Consider the following 13208-nt stretch of genomic DNA (forward strand, 5'->3'; position numbering starts at 1 on the left):
CACTGTAGCAGTGCGCCACCGGGCCAGCCCTAACTTACAGGATTATTTTGAGGATTTAATGTAATTGTGCATTGAGCAGCTGGCACATGGTAGATCGTCAGTACAACAATAAATATTTGGCATTGTGCTGGGCACTGGGGACCTGGAAATGAATAAGATTCTTTCTGATTTGTCACAAGCCTAGACCCATGCCTGGCCCATGAGTACTCAGTAAATGTTTGTTGAATGAATGAATGCCTTTGCTCATATTTGTGAGAGAGATGGAGGCACATGGCACACGCTGGTCATTTTAACATATCATGGCAAAGGGAGCCCTTCCTGGGGAGAGAGGAGGAAAGGGCAGGCGCTGATGAACCCCAGTGGGGTGGAGTCTCGAAGGATGTGTGAGAATTGGTCAGGAAAAGAGAGAAGGAAAGGGTTCTCCAGGTGGGGAGCCCCAACAGGGGCAAAGGCCCAGGTGGGAGGCAAGAGGACACACATGCATGAGCTTTTAGAGACAGGGCCTTCCTGGGAGGGGACAGTGACTCAGAGTGAGCCGAGCTCAGGCTGGACACTGATGGTCACCCTCAGAGGGAGCTGCCGGAGGTGCCAAAGAACTTCAGTCCACAGCTCATGGCACGCATCCTCTCTGGGACTAGAACTGCCCTGCGGGACTCTCTCCTTGCTTATCACAGCCAGGAGACCCCTTTGAGAGCAAACGTTTATTGAGCACTTGCTATGGCCAGGCACTCATCTCAGCACATCCATGTGTTAACTCAGTTAGTTCTCTTGACAAGTGCATGGGGTCAGAACACCATTTCCCAGATGAAAAAACTGAGGCATAGAGCAGTTAAGTCACCAGCCTGGCTCCACGCGTTCAGCTAGCACATCACTTCTCTTTCGGTTTAATGAATACATCGCCCCCAGTATCCTTGCAGCATACAGCAATTCTCACTGTGTCTTCCTAATCATCATCTCCGGGTTGATGGACCAGGTAGTGAAGCAGGGGTGGTGGGGGTGCAGAGGGCTGCCCCCAGGTCCTGACCACCGCCCCAGTATAGCTCCACCTTGTCCCTCTCTGAGGGCCTCAACCCGTAGGCCTGCATCCCGGGGTGAGGGGAAGGAGTGGACATTGACAGGCTTACCCGCTTCTCATTGGAAGAGTCATTCACGTTAACTCCACAGGCCAGGTCAGCCCTGGGGAAGGTTTCCGACCAGCCGTCCTGTGTGCAGTTTCGGAACATGGAACCTGTGGGTGCCAAGCATCCTGCAGGTGAGCAGTGGGGACTGGGCAGTTATTTTTATGGTAAAATCTATCACCACATGTAAATACTACAACCGTTTTATAGTTGGGGAAACTGAGGCATGCAGTGGTTAGTTCTGTTGCCCAAGGTCACACCCTAGTACACGGGGAAAAAGGGACTTGAACCCTGGGGCTCTTAACCACACACAACGTCCTCATCTCTTTTCCTACTGCCAGGTGCTTTTCCCGACACCAGGTCCTGCTACCATTTGAGAGTGGGGCCCCCCAGAGAATCTGGGGTGTTTGGCTAGGACCTGGCCCCTACCATAAGGATCTTTTCTCAGGCTCCCGTTGTTACTAGTCCTGCTCCACGGAAGTTCTATGTTATATCTAACTTCACACCCTGCTCACCTGGCCATTTGGAAGCCATCAGAGTGCCACTGAGATAAGCCTTCCAGGCAGCCACCCCTCAGGGAAGGGATGGACTTATTAGTCCTTAGCCACGACGACGAGGAGGCAACTCCTCTGCATGCTCTGTGTGATAAATCATGAGGCAGTGCAGTCCTCTGTCCCGCTGCTTATTGCCCTCCACGACTGGCACAAGGCTGCGGGCTGGGCCCTCCAGCAGTGCGAGCAATGGCTTCCCTGCCTCCCGGTGCCTGGCCCGAGGTGCTTGCTCCTCACACGTTGGCTGGCAGGAAGGTGAATGAATGGGGATGAAGAGCCTGCTCTGAGCTCTTCTAACAGAGAAGGAAGAGCTTTCCCACTGGAGCTTGTAGAGCAGGAGCCCAAAGACCAGGGAAGGGAGCTGCTGGCCAAGAAGGGAGTGTCAGAAGGCCACCAGGAGGAGTTTCCCTCCTTGGACTGAATGGCTCAGCTGCATTCTGTGCTCTGGACTGTCAAGGAGGGCTGAGATCTGGGTTCCTGGCTCTGGCCGGTGTGGGTGCTGCGGGGGTGCAGGGCACTGCTTGCTGAATGCTGTGGATGGGCCCTGCTGCTCCTTTTGCTCTAACTTGAGCCCTGTCCTCGGACCCGTACCAGCCCCAGCCAGACCTGCCACACTCCTCTCCCAGGGTCTGGGCCACTGACGCCCAGGGTTTAGGGTCAGACTGATTGCACTGAACTCGAGAAAAATGGCTGACTTTTCTAAAACCAGCCACTATTCTAAGTGCTTTACATGTAGATTCTAACCAAATCCTCACAGCACCCAGCGATGGAGGTGCTGCTGCCTATTTTACAGACCAGAAAACCAAGGCCCAGAATTGGGCCATGGTGCCCAGCCAGGATATGTCCCATCACTGTACCACCCTCCCACCTGGCCCTCTCCCTGCGGTCCCAGGGGCAGCTTCTTGCTCCTGGAGACCGTATCCTATGGGCTCAGCATGCCCAGCCTCTGAAGGCTCAGGAGGCCTGGAACACAGGTTTAGAACTAGTTCAGAGCTCAAAACCCAGCACTTCCTCTTGGTGTGACCTTAGGTGCATCCCTTCTCTGTGACTCATGGGAATAGTCACCCACACTGCAAGAGTGAGCAGGAAACGTGATAGCACATGGAAAATGCCCAGGCTGGTGCCAGGCACAGGGCAGGTGCCCCAGTGCTATGCCCCTCCCTTTTTGGCCTTTCCTAAATAGGCAGGAGTGGGTGGAACTTGGTGTCTTGGAATTTAGGGGAGGGGTGGGAGGCTTCTGGAACTAAATCAGGACACCAGGCTGTCAGACAGGAAAGAATGGTGGTCAAACTTAGGCTGCTTGTATGCGAAAGCCAGTTAAGGGAGCACAAACTCCCCTGAGCCCAGAGACAAAGGTTATCAGACAGTGTGTGCCTAGAGGCTGGGCTGTGTGTGGGCCCAGCCCAGTGCAGCAGGCCTGCCTGTTTGGAGACCCCTCCTCACTGACCCAGTGGGATTCCCAAGACAAATGCCTCACATGATCCAGGCTGGGTGCCCAGAGCCACTGATAAGGCAGAGCTGCTGCTGATGGGGCGCTGGGCAGAGCTTCAGAGGAGATAGGGTTGGACTGTCTCTAGGGTCTCTGGGTTCATTCCTAATAGTAAGGGGTCCTAACCAGGTACAGGTCAATATACACGTTGAGAACCCCTGAGTAGTTGGTTGTGTGTGTGTGTGTGTGTGTGTGTGTGTGTGTGTGTTGTGTATACAGTTTGGGGAAGAGCCAGCTCAAAGCTTGCATCTGACTCTTGAAAGCTCCAGGACCCTAATAAGGTTAGGAACCACTATGGCTTTACTAGATCCCCACTAAGATAGAAAAGAAAGAGGGTCAAGGTCTGGCCCTGCCCAGGAAATGTGTTTTTAATAAGGAGCTCTGGAAGACCAGTGCCCTTTTAAGATTCAAAGGAATGCTTCCCACAGGGAACATTCTAGGCCCGTATGAACAGAGAACTGTCTTGGGGCAGAATTCAGCCTGCAGTTTCTCCAGTCACATGGACACTCATCCTGTCTGGGCCCAAGTAGTAAGTGCCCTGACACAGAACTAACTTATTACTCTTTTTTTTTTCTTCTTTCAGAAGGAGGGGTCCAGAACACCACCTTGTCCTCACTGGTGCTCTTCCCTGGGGCTGGGCGACGTCACCGAGGGGGAGCCTTCCTTCCTGAGGGAGATGGAGAGCCAGACGTAGATGTATGGGGTGGGAAGGTGGTGTGTGGGTGGAGGCTCTTCGTAACTAACGAAGCTGGAAGGTCCTGACCTATGCTCTTGGGCTGGTCAGTCCTGGGGCTGGGAATGAGCAGGGTGGTCCCCGGGGCTGAGTGACCCTCCCCACCGCCCGGCGGAGCAGAGCCCTGTAGGCAGTGCCTCAGTGTGGACCTGCAGTCCCACAGCGACACCATGTGGTGCCAAGAAGAAACTGCAGCAGGGGTATACGCAGTACTCCAGCTCCCATCCTCACAGAAGGCCGCGTGCACATGGAACTAACCCCCTGGGACTCCCCTAGTGGGTTGTGAGGTGGGACAGCCTCAAGAGGGAAACAGTGGGATTCTATTTAATGAAGCAGATGGAAGTTTAAGCAATTAATTGAGGAGGGATGTGATTGGACTGGCACCTGGTCACCCCTGTGGCCATGAGCCCTGACTCTGCCTGCCCCCTCTGCAAAAGGGCAGGAAGAACTGTGGTTGGGAAGACTGTGAAGGCAAGGCTGGGGAGGAGGAGAGCTTCAAGTCCTCTCCAACAGGAGGAAAATTCAGTCAGCCATGGAGGAGCACTGGACAGGAGCTGGAGACCAGGGTCTGGTTCTGGCCTTGCATTTGACCAGCTGGTTGCTCCAGGTTAGTCACATCTGGGTTAATCTCCTGTGTTTTGAGCTCCATGGACCCAAGAGACAGACATGGAGTGGGGGGAGGATCATGCCAGGAGGTAAAGATTGTTGGTAAATTTTAAGGTATGTGCATGGCAGGAGGGGGGTGGAGGGTAGGTGGGATCCAGAGGAGAGGAAGGACAAGGGAGAGGAGTGGGGAGAGAAGGGACAAGAGAAGACATTTAAAAATTTATTTCCAAGCACAGCCTTAAAGGACAGGTATTATTTATTCTCCTCATTTTACAGACAAGAAAATTGAGACTCAGAGACAATGAGCAACTTGGGCCCCAAGGCTGACTGGCATCCAGCTGGATGACATTTCCCCATGTCCCTTGCAATGAAGTGTCACCATGTGGCTGAAGGAATGTGGGCAGAGTGGTAACTCTCTCAGGCCTGGCCCTTCGAAACCTCCCCGTGTGATCATCTGGGTCCGTCCCCTTCACCAGGCAGCTTTGAAGCTATGTGTTGAAGCCATAGCCATAAGGTGCTGGATGCTGGGATCACTGTGTGGAGGAGAGCTTCCTACTGTTCAGGGACATCTGTTTTGGACTTTACATGGACAAACATTTATTTAAGGCTTTGAGATTTGGGAGATTTGTCTGTTACAGCAGCTGGTCTTACCAAACCAGTAAGTGGAGGAGTGGGATTCAAACCAGTCTACCTAGTCCCCTCCAATTCCCGTATTGTGGGGTGTTGAGTGAGACTGAGGGGGACACAGCATGTTTCCAAATCTGTGCGTGTATGTGTGTGCATGCGCGTGTGCACATGTGTCCACATGCACAAGAAAATTACGGCGAGAAGAATCTACATGCCTCTCCCAGGCCCCACGGTCTCTGCCTCTGTGTCATCCTTTCCTTGCCTGGCTCTGGAAGGCTGGTGGGGCTTGGTGTTAAATCACCTGTCCTTGGTCTGTTCTTGCTAAAGGGCCTCCTCAGGCAGTTTTTCTTACCCTCCATGGGCTAGAAGAGAGGGGCAGCAGGGCCAGGCCAGGGCAGGCTTTAGATTATAAAGGACCCCACTGAGGTCAGGAGCCAAAGGCCTTGAACCTACCTTATCTCCACCCAGGATCACCCTGACCATGGGTCTATAGACCTACCTTGATCATGGCCTCAAGGACAGAGCACAGGTTTTGAAGTCAGAGAAACTGGATTTGAGTTCTAGTTTCTCCACCTGTTGCTGTGAACTTTAGTGCAAACTGCTAAACTTCTCTTAGTCCCTGCTATTATTACTCTTTCTGAGTCAAGTGATTTATTGGGTCAAGAGAAAAGTATGTAATTTGCAGGGGTTTTGTGATGACTAAATGAGCCCAAATATATAAAAATGTCTGGCATATGGTCAACCTTTAACTAATGTGAATCAATTAAGAAAATCCTTGAAACTGGTAAGAGATCCTCCAGGAGGCCAGAGACTCCCGGGGAGCCCACAGTTTATCAGCAGGGCCGGGCAGAATGGGCACAGAGGCAGTAAGTTCTGGAAGGCCAGGCCATTTGGGAGCCTGGCACTGCCAGGGGAATTGAGTCATGGGGGACTGGAACAAGGCACTTGGCTGCTAAGGGGTCAGAAACATAGAAGGAAGGAGGGGAACCCCTAAATAGGGGGCTTGGGGCAGAGAGGAGCAAACTCAGCTCATTTATGATCTTCCCCAGTACACTGGGACCCTGAGAGTTGAGCCCACCCCACACACCCAAGCAAGGCTGCCAACACCCAGCAAGGATCTCCCCCACCATTTCACCCACTGCTTATCTCCAGAGAAGGTTCCTGGCCTCCTGCCTCTAGGCTAAGGCCTCACCCAGGGGACCACCCCACAGCCTCTCAGCCAGGACCCTTGCATGAGTGGTCACCATTTCTGCTTGTGAGCATCCGGAGGAATCGTGGGCACTCCAATTCCACAGTCTGTCCCGGCAAAGAGGAGGGCCAACAGCTCATGTTGTCCCACAGCCCCTCACAGCCTGCCAAGAGAGCAGCAGCATCAGCAGGGATGAAGTGTGGACCCAGGCCACCCCCACCATCCTGTCACCATCCCTAACACCCTTGCCTGCCTGGATTTCCCATTAGATAACTTCCCAACTCCCATTAGGTACTGACTCCTCGAGACCAGGGACCAGTGGTGTCTAATGTACCTTTTCATCTTCGAGGTCTCGTACTCTGCCATGTACAGGGTAGGTGCTCAGTGCTGAATATATGAAGGAAGGAAGGAAGGAAGGAAGGAAGGAAGGAAGGAAGGAAGGAAGGAAGGAAGGAAGGAAGGCACACTATCTCACATCAGCCTCACAAGTATAGGTCTGGATTTCTCTGGAGCAGAAGAGGCACATCTCTTTGCCTCAGCTTACATTAAACGACTCACAGTACAGTACAACCACCTGGGAAGCTTTAAAAATATTCATAACCAGGCCCTACACACAGGGATTCTGATTGAATTGGTCTGAATGGGGCCCAGGCATGATATCATGTAAACCTTTCTGGATAATTCTAACATGAGGGCAGGGTTGAGAACTTTTGTCTCATGATTCTCAAACTTCAGCTTGCATCAGAATCACCCAGAGGACTTGTTAAAACACAGATTGCTCAGTAGGTCTGGAGTGGGGCCTGAGAATGTGCATTTCTAACAAGTTCCTGGGTGATGCTGATGCTGCTGGTCTAGGAGCACTTGGAGAACAACTGCCCTGGCCTATGGAAACTGCTACCCCAAAGCCACCCACGCATTTGTGGAAGGAATATTGTTGAGGATGTTACTTTCTACCTCACCATATTCTCTTTATGAGGCCCCTTCCTGAAGGAGAAACTAGTCTCAGTGTAGTAAGAAGCTAAATTTTTTGTGAATGACCATACATATGTCCTTATAGACAGTGAATCTCGAAGCTGATTCCTCTTTGATGTGGCTGCTAGGAAGCTCAGAGCCAGATTTGCGGCCCACTTCTGGTAAGTGAAAGACTTGGAAATGAATCAAAAAGATTACCAGGTGTCTTCAATGCACAACTAGGCATTGTCTAAGGACAGTCTTATGGTTATCTGATTCTATGGGGTCTGGGGCCTTTTTCTGTCTTTGAGCAATTTTGCAACTCTGTAAGTTGTAGGTATTGATAGCAATGCAAATGATCCCTGTCTGTAGGCATGCAAATGAATTTTGTCCAGTTGCAATGCTATTGATTTCACTCCCCTCCCCTTACATTCAGCCAGTTCTGCATCTATTTATAAATTCATTTTACCATTCTGCCTTATACGAGGGGGTACTTCAAAAAGTTCATGGAAAGATTTGTGTTATCTTTTAATTCTATCTTTCCAAAAACTTTTCGAAGTATCCTCTTGTATGTATGGTACTTTGAATTCTCCCCAGTGGTGATATCTTACTGATTTCCTCACTAATTAAATAAAACATTTGGCAGGTATTCATTTTATATTTGTATGTGAGTTGTGATTATACCCTTTTTAAAGAATTATTTCACATAACCACCCACCAATTCTCTCAAAGCTAGTCTCAGGGGGCAGGAACCCAGGGATATTGCTTCCTGCAGGAAGCATCTGGGAACCCATGCCATCTGGGAGGACATTATTGAAGTAAATGAGCCAGGTGACAACCACGAGGTGAGCACCAGTCACCCCTCATTGGGGAACACAGTGCAGACCACACCACCCAAAGCCATTCAGAAAAAGCCAGTACTCTTGAGTCCACAGAGTTGGGATCAAGTCCTCCCCACACTAGCTGTACCAGCCCATCTCCTCCTGTAGGAACAAGTGGCCCGTCCTGAGGGTGTCAAGAGGATGGGCTCAAAGCCCACACAGAAAGCTGTGCACAGTAGGTGCTGGTGAATGGCAGTCCCTTCCCACTGCCTTCCCCAGGCCCGCTCCTGACATCTGGATGGTAGGCTGCACCGGCTCCTTTGAATTACAATTTCTAGCTCTGGGGACTGGGAGATGGGTACAGTCTGCAGGGGTCATTGGAGTATCCAGAGGGCAAATTCCCAGTTTTTTTAAAGAGCAAGAGTCTATTTTTGGCATTTTAATCCAACCAGGTTCAAAGCATCAGTATCCACCTTGAGCCCTTCCTCCTCTCTAGGTGAAGTCTCCCTGGTAACCTGTCTCGCTGCAGAGGTTCGGACCCTCTGGCCTGCATCAGAATCAGCCAGGAGCATGTCCACCAGGCAGCACTCTGGGCCCCACCCCAAGAGATTCTAATCCAGTCCTTCTGAGGCCAGGCCCAGGAACCTGCATTCTAAGAACTCTCCAGAGATGCTGCTGTATGTGGTCATCAGGTCTTGCTTTGAGAATCTCCTCCCACAGCTGAGGGCCCCATTTCTGGGCTCAGCCCTACCCCTGGCTCCCAGGAGCGATTCTGAAATGGTGAGACAGGCAGCCATGGGCCTGCCTCCCGAGGCCGGGAGGTCACTGTCGGTCAGTGGCTCTACTTTGGTGCCTGGATGGCTCCCCCAACACCAGGCAGACAGTCCACAAGAGCAGGAGACTATCTGACTGACCACTGTCGGAGGCCTGTGCCCACAGTGGGCCTGCAAAGTGCAGGTGCTAAACACACAAACGAATGGAGATGGGTGAATGCTGGGCCTCTGGCTCCTGGTCACGCATCCCTCATGACTTCTAAATTCCATAGCCAGGTCCTAGCCTTCCAGTCCTCTGCTCCCAGCTCTGGTTTGGTGCAAATGGGGAGGAACCTTGTGCTCCACACACCCAGCTCATTTAATCCCACAGCAGTGCTCCGGGCTGCGTGGCTGGACCCCCATTATACAAATGGGGCCATCACACAGAGAGAGGAGAAGCGGCTTCCCAGGTCACAAAGCTGGGAAATGGCAGGGCTGAGAGCTGTCTCTGCATAGCCCACCCACAGGTGCGCCACCTCACAGCCCCTGCCACTGACCTGTCTCCATGTGGCACCAAACTCAGCTTTCTGGTGTCCTCCTTGCTAGAGCCAGGCTCAGAGAACTGGAGAGAGGCAAGGAGGTGGGGGGAGGTACATGAGGCTGCAGTGGGAGACGGATGGGGAGGTGGGAAGCTAGGGCAGGTGGGGCCTGACTCAGTGGCCCCGGGGAGGGGCCCAGGCCTAGAGCAGGATGCCTGGGTGGGGCTTTGGAGGCAGTGCAGCCCTGGGGTGACAAAGGCAGGCTGTGGGGCTGGGCAAGGGTGGTGGGGGGTTGAAGGAGAGAGACTTTGGGACACAGAGGGCAAGGTTTGGATGGAGCTCCCACAGGACAGTGAAAACATCTAACAGGCCAAGGACCAGGTGTCTGTCCTTCAAGGAATATGAGAGATGAGAACGCCCTTGGATATTCCTGAATCTTCACCCCGAATCTTACCATGAGCCCTGCCAGAAGAGGGGCTCGAGCATCTCTCTATCTGAACTTCCCCCAGAACACCCAGGGGGCTGGTTGTCCCAATTCCTGCTGTGGAAGCTGCTCACCAAGTGTGAGCAGGGTCTCCCGAAACTCAGCAGGCCCTGGGTGACACCGGGCCTCCCGGGCTGAACTTCCCCCAGAACACCCAGGGGGCTGGTTGTCCCAATTCCTGCTGTGGAAGCTGCTCGCCAAGTGTGAGCAGGGTCTCCCGAAACTCAGCAGGCCCTGGGTGACACCGGGCCTCCCGGGGACTCTTGAGATGGTAACTCGGTCCTGGGAGGGCCCTTGACAAATGAACCACTGTGTGTCTCCGCTCTGGGCTATTCCAGTGTCTGGAGTCCCAGGAGGCAAAGGCTGACCCCAGCTCCTCTCTCCTGTGCAGACGTCTCAGTGCAGCAGCAGAGTGCCTGCTTACAGAACAGCCTCCCTGCCAGCTCGGCCAGCTCCCCTCGTACTGGAAGCAGTGGGGGCACTTCCAGAGCTTGGAAAAATGCAAGAGCCTCTTACCTCACTCGGAGAAATGGACTCAGGGCTGGCTAGGGCTCGCCAGATCAGCCAAGACACTGGCCAAAGGCTCCAAATGACCCATGCCTGATTGGCCAGACAGATGCAGAGGGTGCAAGGACATCTGAGAGGTGTCCTGACCTGGGTCACATCAGGGAGGGCCCCCAGGGACACCCAGCTTGGTACTGTCAGAGGGCAGGGCAGGGCAGAAGTGCCTGGGATTGAGGGGTGAGAGGGGAGTAGGATCCCTTTCGAGTAAATGGGGTCCCCCTGCTAGCTGGCTCACGGCCACACCCTTCGTGTCAGCCATGGATAGAGAAAAGGCACTCGGGCTAAGGATGGGGCTATGCCTGGCCTGTGCTGGACACACATCAGATGTTCAGGAGCTGAAGCACACAGCAGCCCACAGGTCACTGCTCCATGGTACAGATGGGTTACAAAGCTACAAGAGGCAAAGTGACAAGTGCAGGGTGGCAGAGATCCTAATAGCAGAGCTGGGATCTCACCCAGCCTTCCTGTCTCCCCAGCCCAGGAAGGCTGACCCTTGGTGGTAGCGGACCTGGCTGCTAACCCCACATGGCATTGCCCATTTCCAGAGCACCTGTGATGTGGTCTTACTCTTTCCCATACTTGGGGCTTCATATACACTTTTTAAAGAATTTAATATGTATTAGAAAAATTACAAAGCTAGCATATAGTATCTGTGATTTTATTGCTGCTATTATTTAAGATGAGGCTAAGTTTTTTAAAAGCCCATTGATTAAAAGAAGAAAATAAGAAGGAAATCATAGCACAGGTAGCCCATGGCTCTAGCTGGGCTGGAGGGAACGCAGTCTGGGGAGCTGGGCGTCTCCGTAGCTTCCCCCTCCTCTAGTCAAGCAGGAATGGGAGGCAGGGAGGGTGCTCCTGCTCAGCAACTGACATCCTGGTCTGGCTCTGGCCTTCCCTGGGGAGCTCTGGCAGGGAAGGAACACAGCCCAGCACTGGGGTGGCTGTGGGGTCCTGGGGCAGTTTTAGATCCAGAGCAGCAAACCTCACAGCCAGCATTAGGAGTCAGGGGGATTCAGTAAGATGAGGGATGGGGACCTTCGTACAAGCCACAAGGGTTGGCTGCTGCCTCTGGAGAGGCAGGTACAGAACACAGTGGAAGGCCTGCCTCCCCACCCCTCTGCCATCTCTTATGGTCACCTGTCACCACCAACTGCCTGGCTGGAAGGGAAGGGACGGAAGGCTGGGGAAGTTTAAGTGGGGAAATAAGCAAAAACTGTGCTTGGCCACAAATACCATCTGGGGGGACACGGGCTGCCTCCCTGAGTGCCCATGGCCTGAGAGGACAGCATTGGCATGCCACTTATGTGCCTCAGTTTCTTCACGTATTTAATGGGCATAGTAATATTCCCCAGGATTTTTGTGAGAATTATATGATTTGTGTGCAGTAAAATTATTTTTTTCTATCTATTAACTTCTGGGGTTTTTTTTTTCTTCTCTTTTTTTTTTTTTTTTTTTTTTTCCTCTCTCTTTCTTCTTTTCTCTCCCCTTCCTCCTCAACTTGCTGGTTCGAAGTCTCAGAGGAGGGCAGGAAAACTTACAGTCTTTCTAGCTTGGGTTTTCAAAGGCCCCTGGGAGAATGAAGAGGTATTCTGGTACAATGAAAACACTTTCTGGGGCGATGAAAACACTTGGGAGAAAACAGAAAAGGAGCAAGACTTCCCCAAGGCTGGGGGGAAATGGAGGGGAAGTATTGAGCAGGGTCATGGAAGTTTCCAGAAAGAGGCATGAGTGACCTGCAGCCCAGCCTGCCCAGGTGGCAGAATGGCCCAGAGGATAAATGGTTCTGGTGACACATCTAGACGAGCAAACCACAGACAGCTTTGCAGAGCCTGTGCTTCCCAGAAAAGCACAGAGGGCCATGTGGCCAGGGGCAGGGGTCCGTTAGTCACCCTCCATGTGGAGCAAAGCTTGAACTTTGAGAGGGGCTAGCACAAACACTATGGTGCTATGTGAATCTTCAGTACTCTGGGAAAGCAGGGGAAACAATCCAGAAAATACCAAGGCTTTAAGTTTCTGCTGTCCTAAGAGGATGGAGTCAGAATTAGAGTCATAGGAAGTACAGAAAGTTCTATTTTCACCCAATGAAGTTTACAGGTGAAGGTCTGTCTTCTTTATGTTTATGAGGCCCTCGGCCCTGGGCCAGGCCCAAAGCAGACACTCAGCAAATCAGCTTCTTTTGTCCTGCACACTGGGATAGAGAAGTGTAGGGTGGAGAGGGGAGAGGAAAGGGGACAGGCGGTTCGAGAGGGCATAACAGTGACTCGGGGATGTCTAGATCTCTACCCAGCCCGGTGCCCTCTGCTACGTACAAGTCTCCCCTGTGTTCACCCAGAGTGGGCCATCCATCCTCCAGTCCTTGATTTATTTATAAATGAGCTCAGATGGCCTGACTATAACCTGTGACTGTTTCTGGTGCTATGTGTCAGGCTGCAGTGACATGCGACTGCCAGAGACATGCTGGATCAGGCCACCAGGGTGGTGGGTGCTCTGCACCCCTCCAGGCCCCTGCTGCCTCCTTTGCCTGCTGTTAGAGATCACCAGGGAATCCCCAGCTGCTCCTTGCCTCACCCCACATGCTCTTCTCTATCTCCTGCTTCTGTCTGCGTTAGCTCTTTCTTCTGCCCGGGGACTGCCATATGCATCTCCCAGGCACTTCCACCACCTGGTCACCTCCATCCACCACTTTGTCCTCCCCGAGACCCCTTGGGAGTTCAGGACGAGCTCCTGCACAGCAGCCTATTTCCCAGCTTTGTCATTGTCTCCCTTTGCCTTTCTTGGCCCACC

At 52.6% G+C, this 13208-nt stretch overlaps 1 protein-coding gene across 2 annotated transcripts in view; it reads right to left on the reverse strand.

Moving 5' to 3' along the window:
* The window catches only part of SCTR (secretin receptor), a 35921-nt gene extending 29451 nt beyond the window's left edge, over nt 1-6470 (reverse strand). The window contains exons 1-2 of one of the 2 annotated variants that reach the window (XM_008585497.1): nt 6369-6470; nt 1125-1228 (exon numbers count right to left, since the gene is read on the reverse strand). In XM_008585497.1, coding sequence (XP_008583719.1) covers nt 1125-1228; nt 6369-6453 — 189 coding nt within the window. In that variant the 5' untranslated portion in view covers nt 6454-6470. The remainder of the gene's footprint in view (nt 1-1124; nt 1229-6368) is intronic. The other variant, XM_008585498.1, reaches the window with a different exon arrangement.
* Between the last annotated feature and the right edge of the window lie 6738 nt (nt 6471-13208).

The sequence above is a fragment of the Galeopterus variegatus genome, unplaced genomic scaffold (assembly GCF_000696425.1).
Source record: "Galeopterus variegatus unplaced genomic scaffold, G_variegatus-3.0.2 Scaffold3594, whole genome shotgun sequence".
NCBI classification, from domain to species: domain Eukaryota; kingdom Metazoa; phylum Chordata; class Mammalia; order Dermoptera; family Cynocephalidae; genus Galeopterus; species Galeopterus variegatus.